General features: G+C 33.3%; 5 protein-coding genes across 5 annotated transcripts; 4 read left to right on the top strand and 1 right to left on the bottom strand.

The window, feature by feature from the left end:
- Positions 1-1,861: 1,861 nt before the first annotated feature.
- Positions 1,862-2,782, top strand: PPH3 (phosphoprotein phosphatase PP4 catalytic subunit PPH3; the record flags this gene model as incomplete). Its single annotated transcript, XM_019181518.1, has 1 exon — positions 1,862-2,782. The coding sequence occupies one exon, from the start codon at positions 1,862-1,864 to the stop codon at positions 2,780-2,782; it is 921 nt and encodes a 306-aa protein (XP_019039804.1).
- Positions 2,783-3,046: 264 nt separating this feature from the next.
- On the top strand, positions 3,047-4,696 carry RAD55 (putative DNA-dependent ATPase RAD55; the record flags this gene model as incomplete). Its single annotated transcript, XM_019183120.1, has 1 exon — positions 3,047-4,696. One exon carries the CDS (start codon positions 3,047-3,049, stop codon positions 4,694-4,696), a length of 1,650 nt encoding a protein of 549 aa, XP_019039803.1.
- Positions 4,697-5,629: 933 nt separating this feature from the next.
- On the top strand, positions 5,630-7,944 carry TPS2 (trehalose-phosphatase TPS2). Its single transcript, XM_019186190.1, has one exon. It carries the CDS (start codon positions 5,734-5,736, stop codon positions 7,870-7,872), a length of 2,139 nt encoding a protein of 712 aa, XP_019039802.1. The 5' UTR covers positions 5,630-5,733; the 3' UTR covers positions 7,873-7,944.
- Positions 7,945-8,027: 83 nt separating this feature from the next.
- Positions 8,028-10,940, bottom strand: WICANDRAFT_77274 (uncharacterized protein; the record flags this gene model as incomplete). Its single annotated transcript, XM_019184529.1, has 1 exon — positions 8,028-10,940. The coding sequence occupies one exon, from the start codon at positions 10,938-10,940 to the stop codon at positions 8,028-8,030; it is 2,913 nt and encodes a 970-aa protein (XP_019039801.1).
- An 835-nt stretch (positions 10,941-11,775) lies between these two features.
- SPT15 (TATA-binding protein) lies at positions 11,776-12,480 on the top strand (the record flags this gene model as incomplete). Its single annotated transcript, XM_019184528.1, has 1 exon — positions 11,776-12,480. The coding sequence occupies one exon, from the start codon at positions 11,776-11,778 to the stop codon at positions 12,478-12,480; it is 705 nt and encodes a 234-aa protein (XP_019039800.1).
- Positions 12,481-12,621: the final 141 nt, after the last annotated feature.

The raw sequence follows: 12,621 nt of genomic DNA, 5'->3' as shown, positions 1-12,621 counted from the left end.
CATTAGTATAACAGATCGTAAAAGAGTGTAATGATATTGAAAATCTCACTCCCTTTTACCATTATGATACAAAGTTGAAAGGACTTGAGTCAATTTCGATGATTCATTTCTCACTACAAAAGATTGAATTGAAAATATGTGTATTGTCATTCAATATTTGATCAATCATACATACTTTGTAATGATTCAAACATTCAAATGAAATTACTGTTCTTAACCATAATCTAAATTCTAGTGATTGGATCAACTTGATAAAAGACTAATCACGGTTCACTGAAGAAGATTGATGGAATTGAGACACCGGCAAATTGCTAGGAAATTATGTCGACGATCTGTTAATCGGCCCCTGTCGAACTGCCAAAATGATCATTTCACATAATGGAAGTTCTCCTAACAGGAGCCACGGCCACTCTTTGTCATTGTATTGTTAACATTGAGCAAGAACAAATTTAATGGAAAAATTTCACCCTAGCTGGGGTGTTCGGATGTCAAGCTTGGATAAGACCAAATTCCAATTAACCAGTGACTTAAGGACGATTTTTCTAGGCTATGACCACAGCTCACTAAAGATTGGGTAATTTCTCACAATAGACGAGATAATTGTTTCACCAGTCTCTCTTGTTTTTCAACATCTGATCCTTCAAACTTCATTCATATGGACCATCTGCTTTTGGAAATACCAAGTCGCGACCATATCATAATCATCATCATCATTTTTGGTACGAAATTTTACGTGCAAATATATTTCATCTATCGACGTTAATTTATTTGGATAGAGACGTCACGAAGATAGATATTAGTCTGGAAGCTATAGGAACCTATTAGAAGAGGTATACTATGCATCAATGATAGCTGTATCAATATGCCAGAAGTAGTATAACAGTTTAACTTTCGACGATAAAAGAGCATACGAAATCTAACTCTTATAATCTTTATTACCATCCTGATTTGAAGTTGAAAGGACTTGAATTGATAATATCGTTGATATTTCATTCCCTACTACAATTATAATGATTGAAAATATTTGTATTGTCATTTAATATGTGATCAATCATACATACTTTGTAATGATTCAAACTATCAAATGAAATAACTGGATATAACCACAATCTAAATTCTAATGATTGGATCAACTTGATAAAAAATTAATCACTGTTCACTGAAGAAGACTGTTGGAGTTATATAATGCCAAGGATGAGATCATAATCATATCTTACGTGGATGATTTGCTAATGGGCCCCTGTCGAACTGCCAAAATGATTATTTCACATAATGGAAGTTCTCCTAACAGGAGCCAGCGCTGATGTGATATATTATACTGAACTAAGCATTTTGATGTTAGATTAATTCGTAACGGATCTGCTGAATTATTGCAAATTAGAGACTTGTAAAAAAACATCAACATTAAACTTACCTCAAATAAGTGAAAGAAGATATCTAAACAATTAGGAGTCGTTCGGTGTCAAGCCTGGATAAAACCCAATATATAAATTTCAAACCCATAACTTAACGAGCTCTTCCTTGGATATGACAATTAAGCACTAAAAATTAGTTTTTTCTCACCAAGGACAGAAATGTTGTTCAACCAAGAATCAAACAGTTACTGGCGTAAGACGACGTTAATTTTGAAATTCACCCTGCTTTCGGAAAACCAATTCGCGAACCTCATTAATTTTGACACGAAAATTTACGTGCAACTCATCTTGTAGTGGCTCTTTTATAGAATCAAACTTTTACTTATTATCATTTCCTTAATCATTAATTACCCTTCATACCATACCAAGTACACTTATCATCCCAAAGCTCATCAATCTCCCCCTATCCTAGATCTCCATGAAAGATTCAACAACAATCTGTTCAAATGTTAGATCTCGATAAATCAATAGATTTATTAAAACAATGCAAACCAATTTCAGAAAAAGATGTATATGAACTATGCATGAAAGCTCAAGAACTATTAATAAAAGAGGCAAATGTTCAAATAGTGGACACTCCAGTGACAATATGTGGTGATATTCATGGTCAATTACATGATCTTTTAACACTTTTCAAAAATAGTGGTGAATGTCCACAGGCAAGATATTTATTCTTGGGAGATTTCGTGGATAGAGGGTTTTATTCATTAGAAAGTTTTTTATTATTATTATGTTTAAAAGTTCGTTATCCAGATCGTGTCACTTTAATTAGAGGAAATCATGAATCAAGACAAATTACAACTGTTTATGGGTTTTATGATGAATGTATCAGAAAATATGGTTCTGCAAATGTATGGAGATATTGTTGTGAAGTATTTGATTACCTTGCCCTTGGTGCACTTGTTGGTGGTGAAGGTGGTGTTTTTTGCGTTCATGGTGGGTTATCTCCAGATATAGATTCGATAAATCAAATTAAATTAATTGATAGAAAGCAAGAAGTCCCTCATGAAGGTGCAATGTGTGATTTATTATGGTCTGATCCTGATGATGTGGAAAATTGGGGGATAAGTCCAAGAGGTGCTGGTTATCTTTTCGGTAGAAATGAAGTTGATAAATTTTTACATCAAAATAATATTTCATTAATTGCAAGGGCTCATCAATTAGTTATGGAAGGTTATAAGGAATTATTTAATGGTGGGTTAGTCACGGTTTGGAGTGCTCCAAATTATTGTTATAGATGTGGTAATGTTGCTGCTGTATTAACTATTGATGATCAATTGAATAGAGATTATAAAATCTTTGAAGCAGTATTACAAGATGCTGGTTCAATACCGTCTAAAAAACCTGCAACTGATTATTTCTTGTGATGACTCTTCATGATTTAATGTTCTTTGATTTTTGTATTATATATATTATATTGGCTTATCTAATTATTTAATATGTTGTTTTTGGCTTTGTAGTTTTGCTGCTTAATGTAACCCATCAAATATTCCAATCTGTATGGATCGCGAAAAAAAATTGCACGCGTACCAAAATCAAAACAAAACAAAATTAGTAAACAATAAATCAAACAAACTACAATATCTCCAAGTTCACGTCTTTTCTCATTATTATGGCACTTATATGAAACAATGTCTTCCATACCCACTCCCTCACAAACCACCATACACAGACTACCGCCTCAGTCTTTATCCCAACTCATAGGAACAAGTTCAACTCCACCAATATCAACATCTATCAAATACTTTGATGAAGCCCTGGATGGTGGATTCCAAAGTGGTTCATTGTATGAAATATCTGCAATAAATGGGTCGGGAAAATCAAGCTTAGCTGCTCAGCTGACCTATAACTGTTTACAAATGGGTAAACATGTGTTATGGATAAGTACATTACAATCAATTCCATTACAAAAATTACGTGACATGTGCGAACAAGAACTATTGGGAAATCTTCATCATATAAGGCTTAATACAATAGGTTCCTTACTATTGTTTTTACAATCATTACCTTTGAAAAAAACTAAATATTCGCTGATAATCATTGATGATTTTATGAGTTGTATTACGAGATGTTTTGATGAACATGAAATTATGATTAATCCACAACATTTAAAATCCAAACAAAATGCATTAGAATCAAAGAAAAATAGATCAATCCAGACATTATTGAAACTAATCTCAACTTATTGTGCCACTAATGATGCATCTTGTGTATTGTTCAATTCCTCAACTATTCTGAACATGTCATTTGTTGAAAGGAAAAAACATGAATCATCACAAGTACCTTCATCATCTGCACAATTTTCTTCACAGAACCCATCACAAAAACCGAAGAGATTTTATCAACAAATCTTAGTATCACCCATGGGAGATCATCCATTTTGGTCACAATATTTCAAAGCTAGAATGATGTTGTATAGAGATTGGTTATCTTCATCATCATCTTCAACTACTGCAATTTTTGTTCATTTAAAATTCAATTCATTAGTTTCAAAGATACACACACCAAAAGTTATAAGTTTCCAAGAATCATCAAAGGGCTTGGTGGAAGTTTCAAAAGATTTGAACTTGTTAATATCAAACTCTTCAAATTCATTCTCATTAGAAGAAGAGGATTTTGAAGATTCTGAAAATGAGGAAACTGAAATTAGAACTACAGCTATGAATGAACACCCTGTTTTACTGATGAATTCCTCACCTCGTCATAAAGGTATCAGTACAGCAAAAGATATACTGCCAGATGATCTAACTAATGAAGTGTCTTCACAAATGGCAAGTCAAACTACTAGAACTACAGAGATTGAAAAGTCTATCGAAGATAATCAAAATGAACAAGATGATGATGAGGAGAATGATAGCTCAGTTATTCAACTCAATGAAAATCAATTTGAAAACAGTGATATACAATCAACACCTGAACCAAACATTGAGAATCAATCTGAAGAAGTGAATAATGAAAACTGGGATAAAGAAAATGATAATCTCCAATTTTCAGTTCCTATGGTTGAAGATACCACTGTTGAAATTGAAGAAATTGAAGATGAATTAGAAGAACTATACCCAACACAACCAGAATCACTTAGCTTCATACAATTATCACAGATCCATAATTCACAATCACAAACTTCCAAAAGATCATTCCCATCACCACCATCAAAAACGAGATCTGTCAAGAAGCTACGGCATCCGTTGCAAGACTTCACTAATGAATACCACCATGAGAGCTATCAAACCCAACTCTCTTCAGATGAATATATTCCAGCAAGTGCACCATATTTTTAGGATCCATAAACTCATCAACAACGTCATAAATTCAACAATTTCCACTTTCTTTCCTGTAGAGAAATGTATGTGCCTGGCCGGATATGGACAATTACCGCATTGGGCCATTTCCATGGTTTTCCGCCAGCAACCTGTGTTATTTTCTAGAAGCTCACTCAGTTGATACGCCAACAAACAGAAATAATAATCACCATCAACAACAGTTGACCTCCGTTTCTTTATAAAAAGCTTGCTTTAGTACCAATCTGATTTATTTGAGGACAATTACAACTCAAATCATCCTTTACAATCACTTATACATCCTGATCTGTTTCAACGAGACACTTTCTACAATTTGTTCTCTGACACCTCCACATTGCTACTATTGAAATTTTAGACCGATATTACCAACTCGTCGTCAAACAACAACAGAAAGAGCTTGTTATAATTATTAGAAAAAGGCATTACTAGCTATGACTAACGAAACCGAAAGGGCAAAGTTTGTCTATCCCAAGATTGAGAATTTCGTTAAACCTGAAGATTTCAAAGACAAGAAGTTGAGCGGTAGAATATTGAATGCTTTTACAAACATCCCAAGTCAAATCTATAGAGAAGATGCTGAAGATGAATGGGTATGTATTTCTGTGTCATATTGGTGGTTCCACTTGTTGAAATGATGTTTTTTTTCATTTCGTCTTCAAGAGAGTTGCCATGTAATGGTTTTCAATTGAAGGACCAAATTACTAACAAAAGTATAGAAATTAAAACATGTTCCAGGTAATTCAGCTTTATTATCATCATTCAACTATCTTGATCAAGAAACTGAATGGGATAATCATTTGATTGCATGGACTGGTGAATTGAAAATTGAAAGAAAAGATCATAATTCTTCAGATGACCCATATTATCTTGACAATGAGGATAAGCAAAACATTGAAGAATTGATCAATAAAGAAAACAACACTAAAAACATCCATCCAGTTTGGTTATTAAGAAGAGATCAACAAAGATGGAGAAAATATGCTGAAAATGTCATTTGGCCTGCTTTCCATTATATTATGGGGTCTGCAAGTGATGGGAAAGAAGAATCTCAATGGTGGTATGATTATGTCAAATTCAATGAAGCTTATGCTACAAAGATTGTTCAAACTTATAAAGAGGGTGATATCATTTGGATTCATGATTATTACCTCTTATTATTACCTCAATTGATTAGAATGCATTTACCAAATGCAATTGTTGGATTTTTTTTACATTGTCCATTCCCTTCAAGTGAATATTTCCGTGCATTACCAAAAAGACAACAATTATTGGATGGTTTATTAGGTGCTAATAAAGTTACTTTCCAAAATTATTCATTTGCAAGACATTTCATTAGTTCTTGTAAACGTCTGTTGGGATCGGAGACTACACCAAATACAGTTAGTGTTTATGGTAATACAGTTTCTGTGGATTCTTTACCAATTGGTATTGATGTTGCCAAGATTGAATATGATGCTTTTAATAAAGAAATTGATACAAAAGTTCAAGCTATTAAAGAATTATATGGTCATAAGAAATTAATTGTTGGTAGAGATCGTTTAGATTCCGTTAGAGGTGTTGTTCAGAAATTACAAGCTTTTGAAGCTTTTTTGGAAATGTATCCTGAATGGAGAGATAAAGTTATATTGATTCAAGTTTCTTCACCAAGTTACTTACACTCTCAAAAAATTGAAAATCAAGTTTCTGAATTAATTGGTCAAATTAATGGTAAATTTGGTTCTTTAAATCATACTCCAGTTCATCATTATCAAATGAGAATTGATAAATCTGAATATTTTGCACTATTAAGAGTTGCTGATTTAGGTTTGATCACTTCAGTTAGAGATGGTATGAATACAACTGCATTAGAATATGTTGTTGCTCAAAAATTTAACCACTCTCCTTTAATTCTTTCAGAATTTAGTGGTACTGCAAGTGTTTTAAAAGATGCTTTAATTGTTAATCCTTGGGATTCCGTTGCAGTGGCTAAAACTATTCATGAAGCTTTAAATTTCGATGATGTTAGAAAAAATCATTTACAAACAAATTTATCAAAAGATGTTGTTTCAATTCAAAATTGGACAAATCAATTCTTGAAAAGTTTATTACAAGGTATTGAAGGTGATAATAAAAGAAAATTAACACCTGCTTTGAACCGTCCTTTATTATTGGAACATTATAAACATTCAAACAGACGTTTATTCTTGTTTGATTATGATGGTACTTTGACTCCAATTGTTAAAGATCCAGCAGCTGCTATTCCTTCAGCAAGATTAATTAGTATTCTGAATAAACTATCAGAAGATCCAAAAAATCAAATTTGGATTATTAGTGGACGTGATCAAAAATTCTTAGAGAAATGGTTGGGTCAAAATCCTCATTTAGGTCTTTCTGCTGAACATGGTTGCTTTATGAAAGATATTAATTCATCTTGGGTTAATTTAGCTGCAAGTGTTGATATGTCATGGCAGCAAAAAGTTGAAGGTATTTATACCAAGTTCACTGATAGAACACCAGGATCAAATATTGAAAAGAAGAAAGTTGCATTGACTTGGCATTATAGAGGAGCTGATCCTGAATTGGGTGAGTTCCAAGCCAGAGAATTAGTTAAGGAATTGGAGGAAACAATTGCAAAAGAATATGAAGTTGAAGTTATGACTGGTAAGGCAAATGTTGAAGTTCGTCCAAGTTTTGTTAATAAGGGTGAAATTGTTAAAAGATTAACTTTAACAAGACATGGTGCCCCTCAAAAGAATGGTAATGTTGATGATTTAAACCATAAACATGAAGAATTACCTGATTTTGTCTTGTGTGTTGGTGATGATGCCACTGATGAAGATATGTTCAAAAAATTGGAAGCAATTGAAAAAGATTGGGAAGCTGATGAAGAATTCCAAAAACATGCAAAATTTGGTAATTTTGGATTTTATCCTGTTAAAGTTGGTCCAGCTTCTTTACCAACTGCTGCTACTGCTCATTTGAGTGATCCAAATCAAGTTTTAGAAACTTTAGGTTTGTTGGTTGGTCAAGTTTCATTATTCGAAAGTGCGGGTACAGTGGAATTAGATGATAGAGGTCATATTAAAAATAGTGAACAAAGTCAAAGATCAGAAGCTGCTATTGTTGCTGCTCGTCTCAAGAAAACAAATTCAACATCTTCTAGAACCTCAAACTAGTTCTGTCATATTATTATTTTCAATTCTTATTTTGCATACTTTTTTATTCAAAATTGTTTTTTACAAATTGTGTTTTCCTTATCAAGTTACATATACAACCAAATAGATTGTGTTTTTATATTTATTAACTCTATGAAACGTAGCAATCATATACCTCAATCATGTATCTTGTCATAACGATGGCTAAATCCCTTTTTAATCTTTTTCAATTTTTGAGATTGGATTTCAGCTTGTTGTAAGTTTCTTGCAATTGTGGCATTCTTACCATTCAAAATACCTGATAAATATCTAATCATTGGCGAATAACCCAACTTGGCTAAATTGAATGAAACTTGTGATGATTTTTGTTTCTGATCAGAATTACTATTCAATGAATCTGATTTAATATATAACAATATTGAACATAATAATGGGAATCTCTTTAATGCTTCAAAATTATTCAAGATTTCTGAAACTTTCACATTGATATCAAGAATTGATAAATTATCATAGTTATAAACAAGATGAAGAAATGAGATTGTAGTATCAATCAAATATTTTTCTTTGATTGAATTATTCTTTGCTTTTGTAATGTTTTCCAACTTCACAAGTATTTCTTTCCTCTCATTTGATGATTCAACAACTTTATTAGTTTTTCCTGTTCTTGTAAAATAATGTAAATTTGATTCAATAATCAATAACAGATTCAAACAGGAGAGGATGTAGAGCTCTGAATAAATAGTCTTTGGAGCAAAATGATCATTACCAATCCCAGCGTGATCAGGAGAAGCATTTTTTAAGTTTTCACCTTGTTCATGTTTTCTCAACAGCTCATTGTAATAATTCTTAGCTCTTGATAAGTCACTATTTAATTGAGCTTGCAAACCTAATACGAATAAAGTTCTTAGTTGACCAGATTCTTGCAAATATTTAGGAATTGAAGCCGTTGATTTTTCATATTCTTTAACCAGCGTGGAACTATATGGTTCCATAATAAAACTTTCCATCAATTTATAAAAAATGGTCAAGTTCTTCAAATAGTTGAGCTTTAAAACTCGATTGCTGATAGACGTTGTTGATTTTTGGTGGTCATTAATTTGAAACAGTGCAGAATCAATCATACCTAGTGCCCTATCAAATAATTTCAATGGTTTTCTTTTCTCATAAGTTGAATTTAGCAGTGTGATTCCATATAGCAAACAAGTCAATATATTCAAATTTTCACAAGTGATTGGCTCAAGACCTATAGGTAAAATATCACCACCAGGTATTTGGAAATTGACTGTAAAGGTTTTCTCCGGATCCAAAGCATTTATAGAACCAGCAGCTGTTTTGAATAATGATTCCAATTTTTCTGAGGAGTCAAGATCTCTATGGTTGATCTGTACCAATATCTTTGTGAAAAGAAGCAGAATATCTGAAGTTTCTTTTGAATCTGCCCAATCTGTATTATCTATTGATTCAAGAGTTGACATTGGTTTCATTCCTCTATAAAGTGACAAACAAATTTCAATTATTTTGAAAAAACTTGTAATACCACTAGTAGTTTTATTATCAGAGATATAATTTTGAAGAAAATTCAACGCTTGAGATGGTTCACTCAATAAAAGTATCTGTAATTTGAAATAAACCAAAAGAGAAGCATTTTCTAAACCCCATTCTTCAATTGTCTCATTGACAAATTTTAAAGCTTGCCTATATTTTTTAGTATCAATCAAAGAGATAATAATACCAGCTTGTGCTAAGCACTTCTCACGTTTGAACTCGAAATTATTCCCACACAACATTATAACTTGGTCATAATGGTGTTCTAAAGTACTTGAATCTTGATCAATATTACAATTGTTGTTTTTAATGAAACCAAGCTTATTATGACACTTGATTCTTAACGCCAGACTGACTTTATTCTTCATCTCCAATATTTTCTCAAGACATGAAATTGAAAGTTGAATCAATGTATAAAACTCTTGTAAATTTTTCTTTGTTTTGATGTTCTTCATTTGTGAAACAGCATGTGAATAAAATTGGTCAGAAAGGTCTAATAACTGCTGAGACCTGACTTTATCATTATTCAATAGTGAAACCAATTCTGCTTGTGATGGAGCTTTGGTCTGTGAAGAATCCTTAAGTGACTTTTTGGTTTGAGCTGGTGATGATTTATTGTCTTTGGCATTACTGTAGTCAAAACTAAAACCTCTGGATGACAGTAATTTTGGTTCCATAGGCGCCGCATTGAAAGAGGGAGTTGGTTGTTGACTAGAGTTGACTGTTGCTTTTAAAGGCGTGAGTTGTTCTTCAGCTTTCCTCTTTTCTTGACGTGGAGTTTGATCAACTTTTGGTGGAGGAAGTTGATGATGTTTTGGCTGAGAATAGACTGGAGCCTGAACCTTTGAAGCTGTTTGATTCTGAGGTGGTTTAGGTGGTGTATTGACATGCTGTGGTACTTGGGGTTTGATATTAGGCGCTCTCTGTTGTGCTACAGGAGCAGGAACAGGAGCGACATAAGGAGGAGAGGGTGAAGGAATTGCTATCACCTCAGGTTCAGTATATGGGATAGGCTGTGGAGCACTTGATGGTGATGATTGTTGGAAAGTTGGAGCAAATTGTGGAGCAGGTGATGATGTATTACTATATTGTTGTTGATATTGATGATAATTTGGTGGAAGAACGGGCTGACTCAAAGGTTGTTGAAGCCGGTACGGCTGCTGAGTTGGAACTGAAGGCTGGGATGAAGAAGAATCAAACTGATATGGGGTTTGTTGAGGGTATGGATTCAGAGGTTCTTGATATTGGTTGTAGTACTGGTTTTGAGGCACCGGCTGATGAAATTGATGCTGCTGCTGTGGTTGCTGTTGAGGATAGTTCACCTGATATGGAGGGATTGGTTGCTGGTTATAGTGTGGGAATGCATTCTCCTGACCTTGGTACTGCACGTTATTCTGCTGATTGTAATTGAATGGGTATTGAGGTTGTTGATATTGAGCATTGTTGAACTGCGCATTATTCTGCTGTTGCTGCTGCTGTTGATTCTGCCATTGACTATTATTGTAATTGGGATATCCTTGTCCTTGGTAGTACCCACGATCCATCTTTAAATCCACCGATACTCTGTTTAAAATGAAGAATCAAGTTTTGCAGATAGGAAAAGTCTATACGTTTAAAACACAATTTTCGCGACAGCTAACGCGCGAAAAATTCGATTTACCCGGGTTTTATATATCTTTCACAGATTTCACCTTAAATTTTGAGCTTACTAGCATCAACGAGCCCAAGGAGCTTTACAATTGAGCTCAAATGTCTTTAAACTCAATCACATCTCGAATATGGTCCTCAAGAGTAATTTTGTTCGTGACTTTGTGCCTTTTGCTTCCACCATCTTGACGTCTGTCATTAGTCGCGTGCCACTTTTTCATATCGAAGATCTTTTTGGAGCGAAATGGTGCACAAAACCACTGAGAAACAGCCTTAAAATTGACCAAATTCACCACGAAAACATCGCATACACTACTTCTGACTCCTAGAATATCATCCATTTAATTAAAAACCCCATCACCCATCCAATTCCACCCATTTTCCTCGTTTTTGCTGTTATTTTGCACACTGCCACCACTTCACGTGCCAGTTGCTCTGCGAAAAACTATTTAAACGACCGAATTTCCCACTTTTTTTTTCTGTTTTCACAAGCAGAAAACTCATCTGGTTCGCGCCGCTCTTCACCAAAATTGTTGTTGTTATTTTGTGTGAAATAAGGACATTTTAAATCCTATTCAATACTGTGATTGTTGTTATTCGTTTTCCATAGTTATTATTCATTAAGGAGACATTTGCTTGTTACTCTTTATTCTTTTATTCGCATTCTCACCATCTCTATTGATCGTCTCAAATCAATTAATCATTTTTATAGCATTCAATTAAAAAAAAGCCATGGATTCATTCAAAACTCCACAAACAGCGGCTGATGCCAAAGCTTTCACATCATCAAATTCTTTTGCCTATCCAACAGCGTCTCAAGATTTGTCAGAAATCAAACAAGATCCTTCATTAGTTGCTGAACCTGTTAATGGTGATGCTGAAGATTCAACAACTTCAGGAATTGTTCCAACTTTACAAAATATTGTTGCCACTGTGAATTTGGATTGTCGTTTAGATTTGAAAACAATTGCATTACATGCTCGTAATGCTGAATATAATCCAAAGCGTTTTGCTGCTGTTATTATGCGTATTAGAGAACCAAAAACTACTGCTTTAATATTTGCATCTGGTAAAATGGTTGTTACTGGTGCTAAATCTGAAGATGATTCCAAATTAGCTTCAAGAAAATATGCAAGAATTATTCAAAAATTGGGATTTAATGCTAAATTTACTGATTTCAAAATTCAAAATATTGTTGGTTCATGTGATGTTAAATTTCCAATTAGATTAGAAGGTTTAGCATTTAGTCATGGTCCCTTTTCAAGTTATGAACCTGAATTATTCCCAGGTTTAATTTATAGAATGGTTAAACCGAAAATTGTCTTGTTGATTTTCGTTAGTGGTAAGATTGTTTTAACAGGTGCCAAACAAAGGGAAGAAATTTATCAAGCTTTTGAAGCTATCTATCCCGTCCTTAATGAATTTAGAAAGTTATGATGTCTTTTTTATAATATATTATTATGTATTTAGTTTTGTTGTGTTGCTGTTGCTTTTATTGTTTTTTGGGAGGGTTTTTTAAATGTTTGATTCTGCTTTTTCAAAATAAATCAATTATTATTGTGTGTACTATTAAAAGAA

The sequence above is a fragment of the Wickerhamomyces anomalus genome (genome assembly GCF_001661255.1).
Source record: "Wickerhamomyces anomalus NRRL Y-366-8 unplaced genomic scaffold WICANscaffold_2, whole genome shotgun sequence".
Classification (NCBI taxonomy): Eukaryota; Fungi; Ascomycota; class Saccharomycetes; order Phaffomycetales; family Wickerhamomycetaceae; genus Hansenula; species Hansenula anomala.
The sequence above is the reverse complement of the archived record's forward strand: the minus strand, read 5'-3'. Positions and strand labels throughout refer to the sequence as shown.